Source organism: Belonocnema kinseyi, chromosome 2 (assembly GCF_010883055.1).
Source record: "Belonocnema kinseyi isolate 2016_QV_RU_SX_M_011 chromosome 2, B_treatae_v1, whole genome shotgun sequence".
NCBI classification, from domain to species: domain Eukaryota; kingdom Metazoa; phylum Arthropoda; class Insecta; order Hymenoptera; family Cynipidae; genus Belonocnema; species Belonocnema kinseyi.
The window spans coordinates 86,574,869-86,589,549 of NC_046658.1; the positions used below are offsets into that span (position 1 = coordinate 86,574,869).

Genomic DNA, 14,681 nt, shown 5'->3' on the forward strand with positions numbered 1-14,681 from the left:
GTGGATAGTACTTTGGAAAATTTATAGCTGACACCCAGCCTGTGGACAGTGAATATTCCATATTAAATTTCGAAATTAAAATAACCAGAGAATTAGTCATAAAACCGAAAATTAATAAAAAAAAGATGTTAATTCTTTTATATCGGGCTGACTGAACCAGACAAGATATGCCATATTTTTAAACCCTTTTACAAACCAATTGGTCTCAAAAAACTATTTTCAATTTTCTTCATGCAAGAAATAAGGAAAATCATAATTAATATTTTCCTTTTATCATAACATTTCTTTGTGTGATAAAAAACCATGCAAGAGTGATATTAATTAAAATGGTTACAATCATGCTAAAAAAATCAAATTATTCCAACAGAAATCCACCATTTACCACCAAAAAAATAAATAGTAAACTTTTTAAATTAAAAATAAAAATAATACAGTGGAAAGTAACAACAGTTTATAAAGGGGAAGTTTGTATTAAGGGAGCAACTCCACATTTTACAGAATTGAATGACAATTCGCTGACATTGTCTATTTTATTGCCACAGTGAGGAACATTTCCAATAATTAAAAAATTCCAATTTACACTGACAAACCAGACGGAATAAATTAATTCAACACACGTTGAAGGACACTGCATCACATTTTTCTATGATAAATGTAATTATGTACAAGTGTATCCATAGTGTCGATTCTGTGAAAAATAATTTTCTTATCTTTCTAAATTCAGAACATCTAAATTGAATATCCAATACCGGAAAAGAGGGCCAAACGGTTGCGTGTGGAGTAAACCGGCTCATCCGAAACTTTATTATTATTATTATTACACCATTAAGCCATTTCCCTTTCGGGGTAGGCGTGACTCACTCGGCAGGGGAAAGGAGTAGTGTGTGGATGGGATTCTTTATAATTAATTATCTCATTCTCTGAATAAGGAATTTTAAGATTAGCGATTTTTTATTTTTCACAAATGTTAAGCTTTATTTTAAAGCTCATTCAAATTTAAATTCCTTCTTTTACTTTATTGTAAAGAAACCCTTTAAAACAAGCCGTTTAGCCCCATTTTACTATATCTAATTGGCAATTGTGTAAATAAATTTAAAAGAATGTTTGCAATAAAAAATCTGAATTTTGAATAACATTCTCGAATCTTCAATACTGGAATTTTTCGAAGACATGTTATTTACAGGTCCTTATTATCATTTTGGATATCGAGAGCATATACAGCATTGTCGCGATGATTTGTTTTAATATGTGAATAAACATGAGAGCGATGTTTTCCAATATATGGGCAATATGGGCACCGAAAACGGGGCAATTTTCCGCATTCGTATTTTATATGCCTATGTAGTCCACGATACCATCTGTATGAATTTGGACACTTGGGGCACTGATAATTTCCTTTGGCATGAATGTCTTGGATTGGAATGTTGGAATATCTTCGCCTGGTCCCAGTTTCAACTGCTGTATACTCACATTGACTCACGTTGAAAACAGGAAATGCTGAAAACACAAGTCCTCTTTGTAGCCAAAATTCATAGAAAAGTGCCAAATTATAGAGAAAACTAATAATAATTACTTTTTACAAATTATATTTTGTATCAACTTTTTTGCTACTATCGTTTTCATTTAAAATCAATGTGAAATATTTTCAGGTTTATTCCTCTGAAAAAAATATACATCTGCGGGGAATCGAGCATCCGAAAGTCGTTACCCATCGCGGAACTCACTCGACAAACGCACCCGGTACATTAGACTGAAACAAAGTTTATTCCGAGTATTTTAAAATGGAAGCCAATTAATAGAAATGCGTAATACAATTTGTAGACTTTCAAAATTTATTATTTTGTACAAAAACATGAAAGAATGTTTTATTCGTTATTTTCGAGATCGATGACTGCAATTTCCTCCTCAGGATGCCAATGGCGAATGTGGGTATAGATCTTCGATCGGTATTTCGCTCTCGTATTCTCGCAATAAGGGCACTGAAAACGAGGATTGCGATTGCATTCGTACTTTTGGTGTCTCTTCAGATCCTTGGCATTTACATACCCTCTACCACATTGACCACACAGGTGGTTTTTCTGACGGTAGCTTCTTGAGAGAAAAAAATCTGAAAAGTAAAAGAAAAGAATTAGAGGGGAAAAATTTCATCTATGCAGTTTATATACCACCTCCAGAATGAGTAAATATGGGGCCAAGTAAATATCTACTTACGTAAGGATTATTTCCAAGATAATACATAAAGTTGGTTAGTTCAATTTCATATCAATTAATCCCAAATTCCATAGCCCATTTATCATTTTGTGAAAATTTGAAGATTTTATCCGAAGGAGAATTTGGAAGAACAAAAAGAGCGACAACAATTTATTTTCTGATATTTATTAATTTATACAAATATTCGAAGAAAGCACTTAAATACAATTCTGCCAAGTCTTAGTTATAAAACTCATCAAGAATACCTTTGGTAAAAAAACTTAGATAATTTGGAATAACTTAAATTCGGGATATGTTTTAAGCTCGCAATTTGTAAGATTAGAAAAAAGTTTGTAACTTCAAAAAATATTATTTTACATCTACATATAGGTTTGATTTTTAGATCATTATGGAGTAAAATTTTGATATCCTTCTGTCGTTTGTGGACAGCGTAAACGTAAATGTCGTAACATATTCTTCCTAAGAGTGAAACCACGATAGCAGAAGGGACAGAAATGATTGTGGGTAGTCGTACATCTTTGGTGAAAGATTTGGCCAGTACCTGAAAATTCAATTCCAAAGTTCAATATTGATGAGTTACTATTATAATTTCGCATCAATCTGACAATCTCGACTGTCTAAGTTTAGCTACTTTCATTCCAAAATATTATTTCCATCTGTTAGTTACAGACCATAATGTACAGAATTTATAAATAAAATTAATAAACAGAAAATAAATTAACTCAAAGTTTACTACATTGGTAAAAAAAATTTACTTACAAAAAAATAGAATAAATTACAATAAAGTATAATACTGTTGAAAATGTTATATTTTGTAAGTGGCTCAATTGAGACGCATGAATATCCCCCAAGTTGTATTTTCCCTGATATTTATTTTGCCTAGAATCATTTGCCTGAATAGCAATTTGCTATAATATTTATTTATGCTAATTTCTAATTTACATAGTTTTTATTTTTATCGAATTACTTTCTGTTAAAGCGAATTATAATTTGACATAATTTTTATAATACAGCCGGACTTCGATTCTGCGAACCTCGATATATTGTATTTTTAGTGAACAAAATGTTACTTTCGTGAAACAAATTGAAATTAAAACAATTTTTCTCATTTTATATTTAAAAACAGTTTTACAAGCGATTTACATAAAGCTTAAATATAATCCTTTTTATTCCTGAAAACACAATAAATGTTATGTATAATAACATATAAAAAGAAATTCGTGAAAAAAATGTAAAAGTGTACAAATTTAAACTTACCATTGGAGTGTTTAGCGAGTACTTACACTTTGGAATATAATGGATTTAATTGAAATTAAATTAAATTTTGATTTATTAATTCATGAACACGTAATATAATAATAAGTAAACAACATTAAAAATAATTTATTCAATAGGTGAAATATTTTAGAGAAAAAAAAACAATATTTTTCAGATGAAAAAATAGAAATTATAATTTTATAAAAGGAGCAATTGGAGCAATTATTTTCTATGTTCTTCACGGATTATGAAATAATATTTTGTCAAATATAAATTTTGTTTAACTCAATTTTAAACACATTACATCGATTACTTATTCAAAAGCGAGAGTACTCGCTTAGTAAGTTTAAACTTTATACTATTTAAAATTTTCTTTTTATGTTTCATTGTTGATATTTAGTATTTTTTTCGAAATGGACTTTAGGGATCACATTACACTTTATATTCAAATTCAAATCTTATATCCCGCTTTGCCAGGATTATTGTACGATGTGTTAATTCATATTTTCTCATTGGTAGTCTCCGAAAATGATTGGAAACCTAATTTGAAACTTTAAACAAATAACATTGTTTCAATTTCGATAATGTGTAGCATGAAAATAACATTTTCTTTACTAACATACAAAAAAAGAGCTATTCCAGCGCACCGATGGAGATACTAGGAATATATGGAAAGATACACAAGGCTGTTCGGAAGAAAAAAAATGAGTCACATAGTAATTCAGTAAAACAAAAATTATGTCAAATGGTAATTCTGAAAAATCCAAATTAAGTAAATTTGCAATTAGGATAGATAAATATTAGGGGAAACGGAATTTAGGAAATATTCAAACACCTCGTGCAAATTAAAAAAATGTAGTTTCTAGTACAATTTTTACATTGTAACTTTAGAGAATCGTTTATCTCAGCTTATAAAAACTGTCTGAAGAAAACGAATCCCAGAAATTCCTATAATTTATCGATCCGATTAAATATTAAGGACAATAATAAGACCCATTGGTACATGTACATTATATATTACGAATAAACGACACAATTATAATACACGACTCTATAACTAGGTCGCTCAAAAGGTACCAATGATTTTTTTTATTCAATCTCATTATTCTAATTTGTAATTATAAATACAAACTAAGTTAGCCTACGTGGATCCATAGAGGAGAATAATTTTATGGCACGAGCTTCTCTTCCAGTATGTCTAGCCCTGACATGTCTGTAAATATTTGATGAACAGGAGCCTTTTATGTCACAATAGGGGCACTTGTATTGATGACCTCTCAGACAAAAATACCGCAGGTGTCTCATTATAGTTGTTTTTTGAGTGAAGCGTCGACTGCAATTCAAACATTCGTATTTTTTTCTTTCGTTTAAATGAAGCCTATATCTAGAATTTTCCTCGCTGGGGTTGTCCTGCATAGATTCGGATGCATTCGTTGAGTTCCACTTCATGATTTGGAAGAAAGTGCCTGAAAAAAAATCAAAATCGAGTGTCACTAATAAAATGCAAAGTTACAAACAAATTGTTCCGTGCAGTTTAACACTTCTCAATCCCAGGCGGATAAAGAAAAACAGATTATGATAACAAAATGTACATCTATAAGCAACTCGAGCATTTTCAAAAAATTCTGAAGGCGGAAACTGATAACTATCTTCCTACTCTATAGTTACTTGTACTCACTCAAAATCTTCCGGGATCCTCTTCTGAATAAAACTTTTGATAGAGTACATTGTACGATGGAAATTAGAAAAGACATAGTAGGCCTAAATATAAATACGAATTAGTTTACAACAAAAAAGACAAACAGTAGTCAGGAGTATCATTTATTGCAAAACAAATTGAATAGTTATTTTTGAAGCAAAATTTAAAGAATCAAAATGCATACCTAAATTACATCTAGATGATAAAGAAGATTTCAGGAATTAATTGCAAGTCAGACGTAAACTTAATAAATTTAACTAAACTAGTTTGAGGTAATATACACTTTTCCCACTATGATAAGTTTTTATATGATATGCAATGCTACCAGAATGTTTACAATATTTTTCACAGTATGGACATTTGAGACGGATTCCAATACCACAAAAATGTCTTATATGATAATTGAGATCCTTTTTTCTCTTGAACATTTTCGTACACCTAGGACAAGCCAGTTTTTGCACATTTTCAGGATTGTACAAGTCATTCCTCCACACTGAAAAAGAAAATGAGAAAAGAATAGGGTAAGTAAAAAAATAAATATGAGTTTTCCATCTGCTACTTTCCAAGGATATTCTAATTGATAAAAATGAAAGGTTTCCCTTAATACATAACATTCCTTATTAAAAAAAAATTAAGGTAGCATACATGAAATGATTGCAAATTAAAACTATTAATTTGTTTATTAGTATTCTAATAAATAAAATATGCTTTTGATATTAACAGACACATTCAACGCCTTACTGCGGCACCATTCCAATCGACGAGATGAAATCTGGAACGAAAAAATGATTTGCTTTTTAATTCAATTTTTTAAAATCCTGGACAGATAATTCTCTGTTAAGAATCCATAATTATGAACAGGTCTTGGCAAAGGTCAGAATTCAAAAGACAAAGATTAAAAGTCAAAGTTTCGAGGTAATATCGAGTCAAGAGTCAACAGAAATAGGACAAGTGTCAATTCTTTTTTGTGTGATACTAATGCCAAAGTTTCTACAATTATAAATAATACGGAATTTTTTCATAATTTATGTCAAATTAATTTTGAAAATCATAAAGTCTTCTGTAAAGACTAAAAAGATAATTAAAGCAGCTTATCTATTATGCGTTTTTATATCTTTTTTTATTTTAAAGTAGATTGATATACATCATCAAATAATGGATGCATTTGCAACTAAATTGCTATTTGTAAACCTTCATAAATAAATAATTTGACTAACAGGAAGTACTACTGTGTGAAACGCTATTTGAAGAATAAATATTAATTCAGGCAATACAGCACGGAAGACTAATTAAAAATATGTCAGCTCACAAGTTTTGTGAAAATAAAAACTTCAAAGCACGATCAAGGTATTTACAAATTTTTAAATAAAAATACAGGTCTCTTTCAAAGTTTTGTTGATTGTAATAGGGTTGTTTCAAAATTCAGACATTTTTATTGTTATTTTAAAAATAAAGAGTTTTTGACGATGCTTATATATGCGCTACCAATTTTCAACAATGTTCTGGGTTTCTAAGAGGCCCTTATAATCTCGTGCCAGCATCGGTCCCTCTCTTATGTCGTCTAAAAAAATATAATGCATGGCCCTTAGCCTTTATACTCGCCCCATAAAGTGAACAATTGGGAAAAATCGATTTCCTTTTTATTTTCCAAAATGTAATCAAACCATCATTTGGAACAAAAGCGGAAGGGATAGGAAAATTGAAGGTTAAAAACACCCCCATGATGCAATCCATTCTTTCAGTTCTATTTTCTTCGGGGAAGACTCAAAATGAAGCTTAGCAGAGTTAATTGAGATACGATTTGTTTAAATTTAGGCATATGTCTGAGTAACCCTTACTTGAGGTCATTTGACGGATTGATTTTTTTTACTTTTTACACAACTTGTCGGAAAAAGATTAACCAATCTATCAAAAAATTACGTTATCTGAAATGGCGAAATAACCCTTGTACAAAAACTTTTTGCCTCTTGGAGATTCAAATCTGAGACTCAAATTGAAGTATACTGAAGGATACTGACCAAATATCCGCCGTAAAACTAATTAAGCGCATTATTTTTTGGAAGTTTTACACTGTGGGTTGAGATTTTAAATATCGGAAGAACAAACTAGTTTCTGATCACTCTCACTGGAAGCCCATCATGCCTCATTCTGACATGTTTGTAAATATTTGAGGAACATTTATCGCGTTTTAAACAATAGGGGCATTGGAATCTGGGCTCACGACCACAATCGTATTTCATGTGAGTCTTGAGGGTCTTCTTATAGGTGTAGCCAGCATTGCATCGTGGACAATGATAAGCCATCTGTGGCCCTTGAAAAATGGGTTGATCATTTCCCGGTTTTTCTGCTCCTCCACTCAAATTTGTATTCGTCCTTATGATATCCAAGATGTGAGAGTCGTATGTGATACCATGACCTATGAACAATAAAATTTCTCTGGTCAGTTTTCTGATTTCCTCCAAAAGAAAACAGACGGCACACAGAGAAAATCAAATCAATTTAATCTGTCAGAATTTACAGATTTTCTGGATGAAGAGTTTGATTCTATTTCTTTACTCTTGAAAAATTGCTAAAAATTGAAGAATTTCTAGCATTATTGGCAAAGCTATAAAAACTCGAAAAACTTAATTTTCAAAATGACAAAAATAAAATTTATTAAAAATTTTTTATACATAGTATCAGCAGAGTCGCAAAGCGTGTTTTCGTCTTGTCTGAATTCCACTGAGAAACGTGTCTGCCGACAGCCTTCTTCTTCTCTTTTTTATCACAATATCCATATAAATGTCAACAGTGTTTCCACATTTTTCACACCATAGTGAATTCAGTACTAGAACGAGGAAAAAATAACCTGTTTTTTTCGTTCTAGAGCTGCTATCTGAAAACGCACATGAAAACAAAACTTGAATTTCGGTAGAATTAATTTTTTGTATTGCAATTGTAATGTAAATGATCAAATTAAAAGAAAGACACGAGCCAGTACAAATTTATCTATTAAAACATTTATTTGTCCCCGCAGATACCGTGACTAACTTATGCACTCGTCGAACATGTTTATAAATATTGCTACTATATTTCGAGCAGTAATCACAATATACACAGTGAAAACGACTTTCGTGAATATCAGCATGAGACCGCAAGTGGCGTTGCATACTTTCCCAGGTTAAAAATGAGTGTGAGCAGCGTGGACAGCGGAGCTTCTCAAAGTTTCCTGAAATAATTTTAGAAATTTTAGTTTAAGACAAAAACAAATAAAAAAGAGTAACATAAGAAAAATGAATGAAACCCACAAAGCAAAAGAAAACCAGCATTATGAATTTTAAAAATACTTTTCAGGGCAGAGCATTTTTGTAAATACCAAAACAAAGTTTAAAATTATTTTCTCTCTTTATTGTATAAAAAATATATGTACAGTAACCAGTCTCTTGAAAATGTTTCCTCATGCTAGTAAAGCTTGTTGAGAGTAACGGGTTGTCCGGGATGTATTTTCCGTATGTGGTTATAAATAGAATGGCTCCACTTGGAAACATGGTGGCAATAGGGGCATGCGAATCTCGGCAAAGAATCGCATTCGTATCTGTAATGTCTGTACATGGAATAACTGTGAGAAAAAACTTTATTGCATTTTGGACACTTGGATTTTTCGTTTTGAGATGCTGATGAACTACTGCCGTCCTTCTGTTCTGTAAGCTGTTCACGTTGACGGCGCCAAAAGTCTGAAACCGATGATGATTTTTTGTATTTAGTACCAGAATTGAACTTCGAGTATAAAAACATATTCCTACTTCCAAAATGCAAGAGATAAGCATTTTTTTATATTTAAAGTCGAAGAATTTTAGCTTAGAAAAACTACAAGCTCATCACAAAGCATATAGAAGAAATTAAATCCAACCAATCTCATCCTTTAATAATTCTGATATTATTAGATCTAATAATTGTAAACTTTATGTTAATGAAAAATACTATTAAAATTAAAATTAAATGTATTTTCTTCAGAAATACTAGCTCTCATTATTAGTAAAAAAGACACGTTCCCCTTTTGAGTATTTTAAATTTAAATCTGAGGAACCTAATATTCTAAATTAGCTAATTAAAAAAAAAATCTGATTGTAAAAAGAGTAAAATATCTACAACTCATTGATACTTTCTGATCAATATTCTTCTATACATTCAATCAACAAAAAATTCTGGTTAAAGCAGCAGAATTGTATTAAGACCATAATAAAAGTTTTCTTTATTTTTATGAGAAAATAATTACTTTTTTTTAAGATTAAAAGCTTTTAATATTTAGAGGTTGTTTCGTGTTTTCATGCCAAAAGCGTAACGATTTAAATGTCATACTATTAATTATTCCATCGTGTGGAATGCATACAATCCTTTATCGGGGTATCATGTGAAAAACAAATTTTGTGCAGTTTTGAGAAAAATTCAAGAGGGCTATTAACACTCTTCAATGTGCAATTGTATGGCAAAATTGAGACTAAATGGTCAAATTCAGCCTTTTTTTTACTGACAATTTATTTCAAATGCAGTTGAAATTAATTTTAATTTTTAATACAAATTTTTATAATGTAAAAGTCACCACATATTATTTATTAGTTCCGAAATCATTCTTTGAAATAAATATAAATTAATGAAATATCATACATTTTTAATTTTATAATTATAAAAAAAACCATCGCCAGTAAATTTGTCTTAATATCAGAAATGGTTGGAAGCGCAGTATAGATATTATTTCTTGTTTCACAATTTTAAAAAATGGGAGTGAATTTGGCCTTTTAATCTCAGTTTTATCATAAAAGAGCAACTTCAAGAGTCTTCATAGTACTACTTAGTCTTCAAAACCCCGAATTTGACGGTCCTAATCGAGGTTCTGGTAAAAGATTGCAAGCATTACACAAAGTGGAATAATTAAAACCGTTGAAATGTGTTTTTAAACATAAAAACATATAGACTCAGTTACCCTATTGTAAAGGAACCAAAAAATTTTTCTATCCAACTAAACTCTATTCTCATTCTTCTACTAGAAATTAATTCATACATCCCAAAACAAATTCTCTTCACTAAATGTAAAATCTAGCTTCAGAGAAAAAACTCTGAAACCGATGGCGAATTTTCAAAATTAGTATCAATTAAACAGATAATACATAACTAGAACTCGAAGATCGATTTTTAACCAGGAAATTTGGGAAATGATAAATTTGGAAGAATGACAATATCATAAGCTCGATTTAAATATATTTTAATGAAGCACTAATTTTCTTTTTTATTTGTACGGTATGTAACTTGCAGTTTTAACCTAATTTTTACAATTTTATTGTTTTCTATACAAATATTTACAGCTCTTTACCTCATTACTATGACAATGATCAATTTCCGTATTCTTTGAAAAGAAATCGATGATTTCGATGATCCATTTTGATATGCATATAATACATATATCTCCTAGCAAAAATTAATTCGTACACTCAAAAAAAAAAATCTCAAGAGCAATTGTAAATGCGAATGATAAAAATGGTACGAAGATTTAATTAAATTCTAATTCAATAATCAATAGAGTCTAACAAGTGTGACTTGTTCGTTGGGATGGACAGTTCTGACGTGTTGGTAGATGTTGGAACTTTTTTTGGCGCACATAGGACAATAGGGACATTGAAATCTGGGATTTTTTCCGCACTCGTATCTATAATGTCCCACCATGTTGTCCCGCCTCCCATAGCCATTATTACATTTAGGACAGTGAAACTTGCCGGTAACCGGGTTAAACTGAACCTCGAGCTTCTGCCAGAAGTTGTCTTCTTGAAAATGCAGCCCACCATGTTTGCCACCTACAAAAAAATGTATATCGAGTGTCAATTAGATTCCAAGAGATAGAAATACTTATATTAAAGATTTTTATCAGGTTTCTGCGTCTTTTAGATTTTGAGATAATCATGCAGAAGAGATAGCTAATGCAGTCGGAAATGAGAAATCCCATAAACTTTAGGAATGAAGTTCTTCTATTAAAAATAGTTGTGGAAGTTGTATTTATAATAATTAAATAAACTCTTTTGCAAACTGTACCCTTTTATTTTGCACAATTCACCACAAAAGCAAGACGTATCAGGTCGTCAAAACAAAATCGTTATATAATGAGAATACAGATTACTGAACATCTTAATCTCTCTCTCCCTCACGCACACACACGCACGCACTCACACGCCCACACACACACACACACACACCTCAGATAAAAATATATGTCTTTTGCTGATAATAACAAAGTTTGTGCAATAATAATCTGATAAATAACCGAAGACATTTTTAATAGAACTTAGCATCGACAATGAAGACATAAATTATTATTATCAAATACCATTATATGGAATTAGATCTTTGGTTTCATTTAAAACAGAGTGGTACAGACAACTAATTTAGAGGGATGTTTGTGACGAATGTGACCCTGTATATTGAATTTTTTCTTGCTAAGTTTGCCGCAATATGGACACTGAAACCTGGGACTTTTTCCGCACTGGTATCTGTAATGTCCCACCATGTTGTCTCGCCTCCCATAGCCGTTATTACATTTGGGACAGTGAAACTTGCCGGTTACCGGGTTAAACTGAACCTCGAAGTTTTCTTCTTGATAGTGGTACCCATACATGCCACCTAAAAAAAATTTATATCGATTGTCAATTAGAATCAAAAAGAGAAGAAATCTTATATTAAAGATTTTTGTCAGTTTGCAAGAAATGTGGCTAGGTTAACGTGAAATATGAAATCGCTTTGAAGAATTTAGTCCTTTTGAAAATAGTTGTTGATGCAAATACAGTGAATGACTGAGATTGTGTCAGTTTTTCCGGGAGAACAAACCGGAGAGAGTTCCGCTCCAGATGTGAACGCTTTTGTTTGGTCACGCCTGAGTAAACTCCGCTCCCATCTCTTTTTACTGTTACTTGCGGTGCGGCATCAATAATCGGAAGAACTACTATATGAGGGGGCTATATCTAAGAGTTTCACTGTAGTTGAAGTTATAATAATTAGATGAACACTTTTGCAAACTGTACCCTTTTATTTTGCACTATTTACGACAAAAACAAAACGAACCAGGCGCTCAAAACAAAATCGTTAAATAATGAAAATACATAATTTTTGACTTCATACCACACTCACAACTCTTAGATAAAAATATTTTTCTTTTTCTACTAAGAACAAACTTTGTACAATAATAATCTGATCAATAACCGAAGACATTTTTTTACGAAACAAACGTAGTATCGTCAATGACGACATCATTTATTATTATGAGACCATTATTAGCGTGGTACAAAATATTTGGCTGTTTGGATATTCACCGCCGCCAAATTTCTAAAGTTCAGCCGAAAAAATATACTTTTTTTTATAGAATAGTCATTTTTCAGCTCTCGGAAATCTTTTAAAGATTCTTGTTAAAGTAAATGCGGCTCTTTGCGCTTGTATACCTGCAGACCGTGTTTTATTAGGTCCGTTTTCAACTGTCAAACGACATATGAACCTCCGGTAAAATTATCAGTTTTCCCCCTATTTGTCAAACGCCTGTGTTTATTGTACACATTTGACCTTCTGTGCTTCTCTTTTCCAATTTTAATCTCAGAGACTTAAAGAATAATCATTATAAATTTTGACCAAATTCTACATGTTTTAAAATGGTTAATAATTTCTTATGGAAAAATTGAGGAGCCATTGCTTTCCCAAGGCTGAACAATGGCTAAAAAAATAGACCCGTGAAAATCCAATCAGCCACTTATTTTAGACCAATCTAAGTCAATTATATACAGTTAGATCTTTGGCTTCACTCAAAATAGAGTGTTACAGACAACTGATTTAGAGGGATGTTTGTGACGAATGTGATCCTGTATATTGAATTTCTTCTTGCTAAGCCTTCCACAATAGGGACATTGAAATCTCGGTGGTCGGCCGCAATCATATTTAAAATGAGCCGTAACTGCGCTTTTAGTCGTATAACTTTTTTGACAGCGTGGACATGGAAATCGCGTCCTCGATTTTCTTGAACTTCTTCCGGTGGATTTTCCTTCGATCCAGGGCAGAGCACACACTTGAAAAAGTGCTGTAAAAATAAGGAAATGTTGTTAGCAATAAAAAAAACTTTAACGCATCTTAAATAAGTATTCTAAATGAAAATTCCTTCCTCTTCCAAGCATTATTAATTTTGCTATTACTACACCTGTTGCTTACACTGTATGTAAACACTTTCTTTCTTCTCAGGCGAAAGCAGGTAGCAGTTTCTTCAATCTATGCATTTTGTCGATGAAAAAAAAATTTAATAAAAAAAAGTATTCAATTGAATTGTAATTAACTAAAATTATATAAAACAAGCCGATGTAACCAAATCTTAAGTAGAATAAAATAATAAAGTGAGCGCAGTATAAAGTATTGAAGCAGAAAACTGAGAATTGTAACGCTTGCATGGTGATTCCGTTTGTGAAGTGAATATTTTGGCTTTTCAAAATAACAATAAGTTTTCAAGCAGAGTGAAGATACACGAATAAACCCATCATGCAAACAAAAACACGAAGTTCCAAGATTTAATTCAACCAGTGTTATACAATCTCGTTAACACAATTCTGAAATCTATTTCAACCCATTTTCTCTGACTAAAGAACAAAATGAAAGAATATAGATTCACATTGTAAAATTTTATTAATATTTACAACAATTCTGTACAGTAGTAAAAATCAGAATAGGAACCTAAATATTTCAGCAACGCAAGACTTAAAAAAAAAATGTTTAACGTCTTAAAAATATATATAAAAATCTCTGTATACAAACGGCTTACGATTTATTATATAAATATAAAAAATATTTGAATATTGACTATTTTTAAACCTTGCTCTCCTACACATTACTAAAAAAATGCAAAATTTGTAATCTATATTATGGCACTCGATGTAAGCTACCATCGCTGGGATCACCGTGAATGTCGATTGCAAAAACTTGGCAATCGATATGTCTTCTACGGACATGGACATAAATATCTGAAGTTTTTTTGCTTCGGTGCTGACAATAGGGACAGGAAAATCTCGGCGGCTGAGAACATTCGTATTTGATGTGCCTTGTAAGACTCGGTTTTTGTCGAAAAGTGCTTGGGCATTTTGGACAGGGAAACATTTTCCTTGGCGATACATCAAATTCCGCTAAAACATCTTCCTGTGAACTCTGGTGCATTTCTTCAAAATTTTTTCTAATGTACTCTTCCGTTCCAGTGAAGATGAGATCAGAGTGCAAGTCTAGGAGAGAAAAAATAAGTGTTACACTCTCACAAGTCAGCAAGAAACACCACACATGTAATCATTAGTAAATTCTAAAGAAAACCAAATTTGTTCAGAAGAATTAAAATAAAACTATATACTGTTTAGGACTTCGAGTAAAAAAAGGATCCAAAATCTCTCAAGATTTCTATTGGGCCTTTAATTTAATTACATATTTATAATTCATGCGAAACACCAAAAACATCATCTTGTACATTTTTTATTTCACA

General features: G+C 31.3%; 1 protein-coding gene across 1 annotated transcript; it reads right to left on the reverse strand.

Annotated features, from left to right (window-relative positions):
• Positions 1 to 2,443: 2,443 nt before the first annotated feature.
• Positions 2,444 to 5,296, reverse strand: LOC117167172 (zinc finger protein 586-like). Its single transcript, XM_033351899.1, has 3 exons — positions 5,147 to 5,296; positions 4,614 to 4,934; positions 2,444 to 2,752 (listed from the first exon to the last, which is right to left on the reverse strand). The coding sequence occupies exons 1-3, from the start codon at positions 5,220 to 5,222 to the stop codon at positions 2,598 to 2,600; spliced, it is 552 nt and encodes a 183-aa protein (XP_033207790.1). The 5' UTR covers positions 5,223 to 5,296; the 3' UTR covers positions 2,444 to 2,597.
• Between the last annotated feature and the right edge of the window lie 9,385 nt (positions 5,297 to 14,681).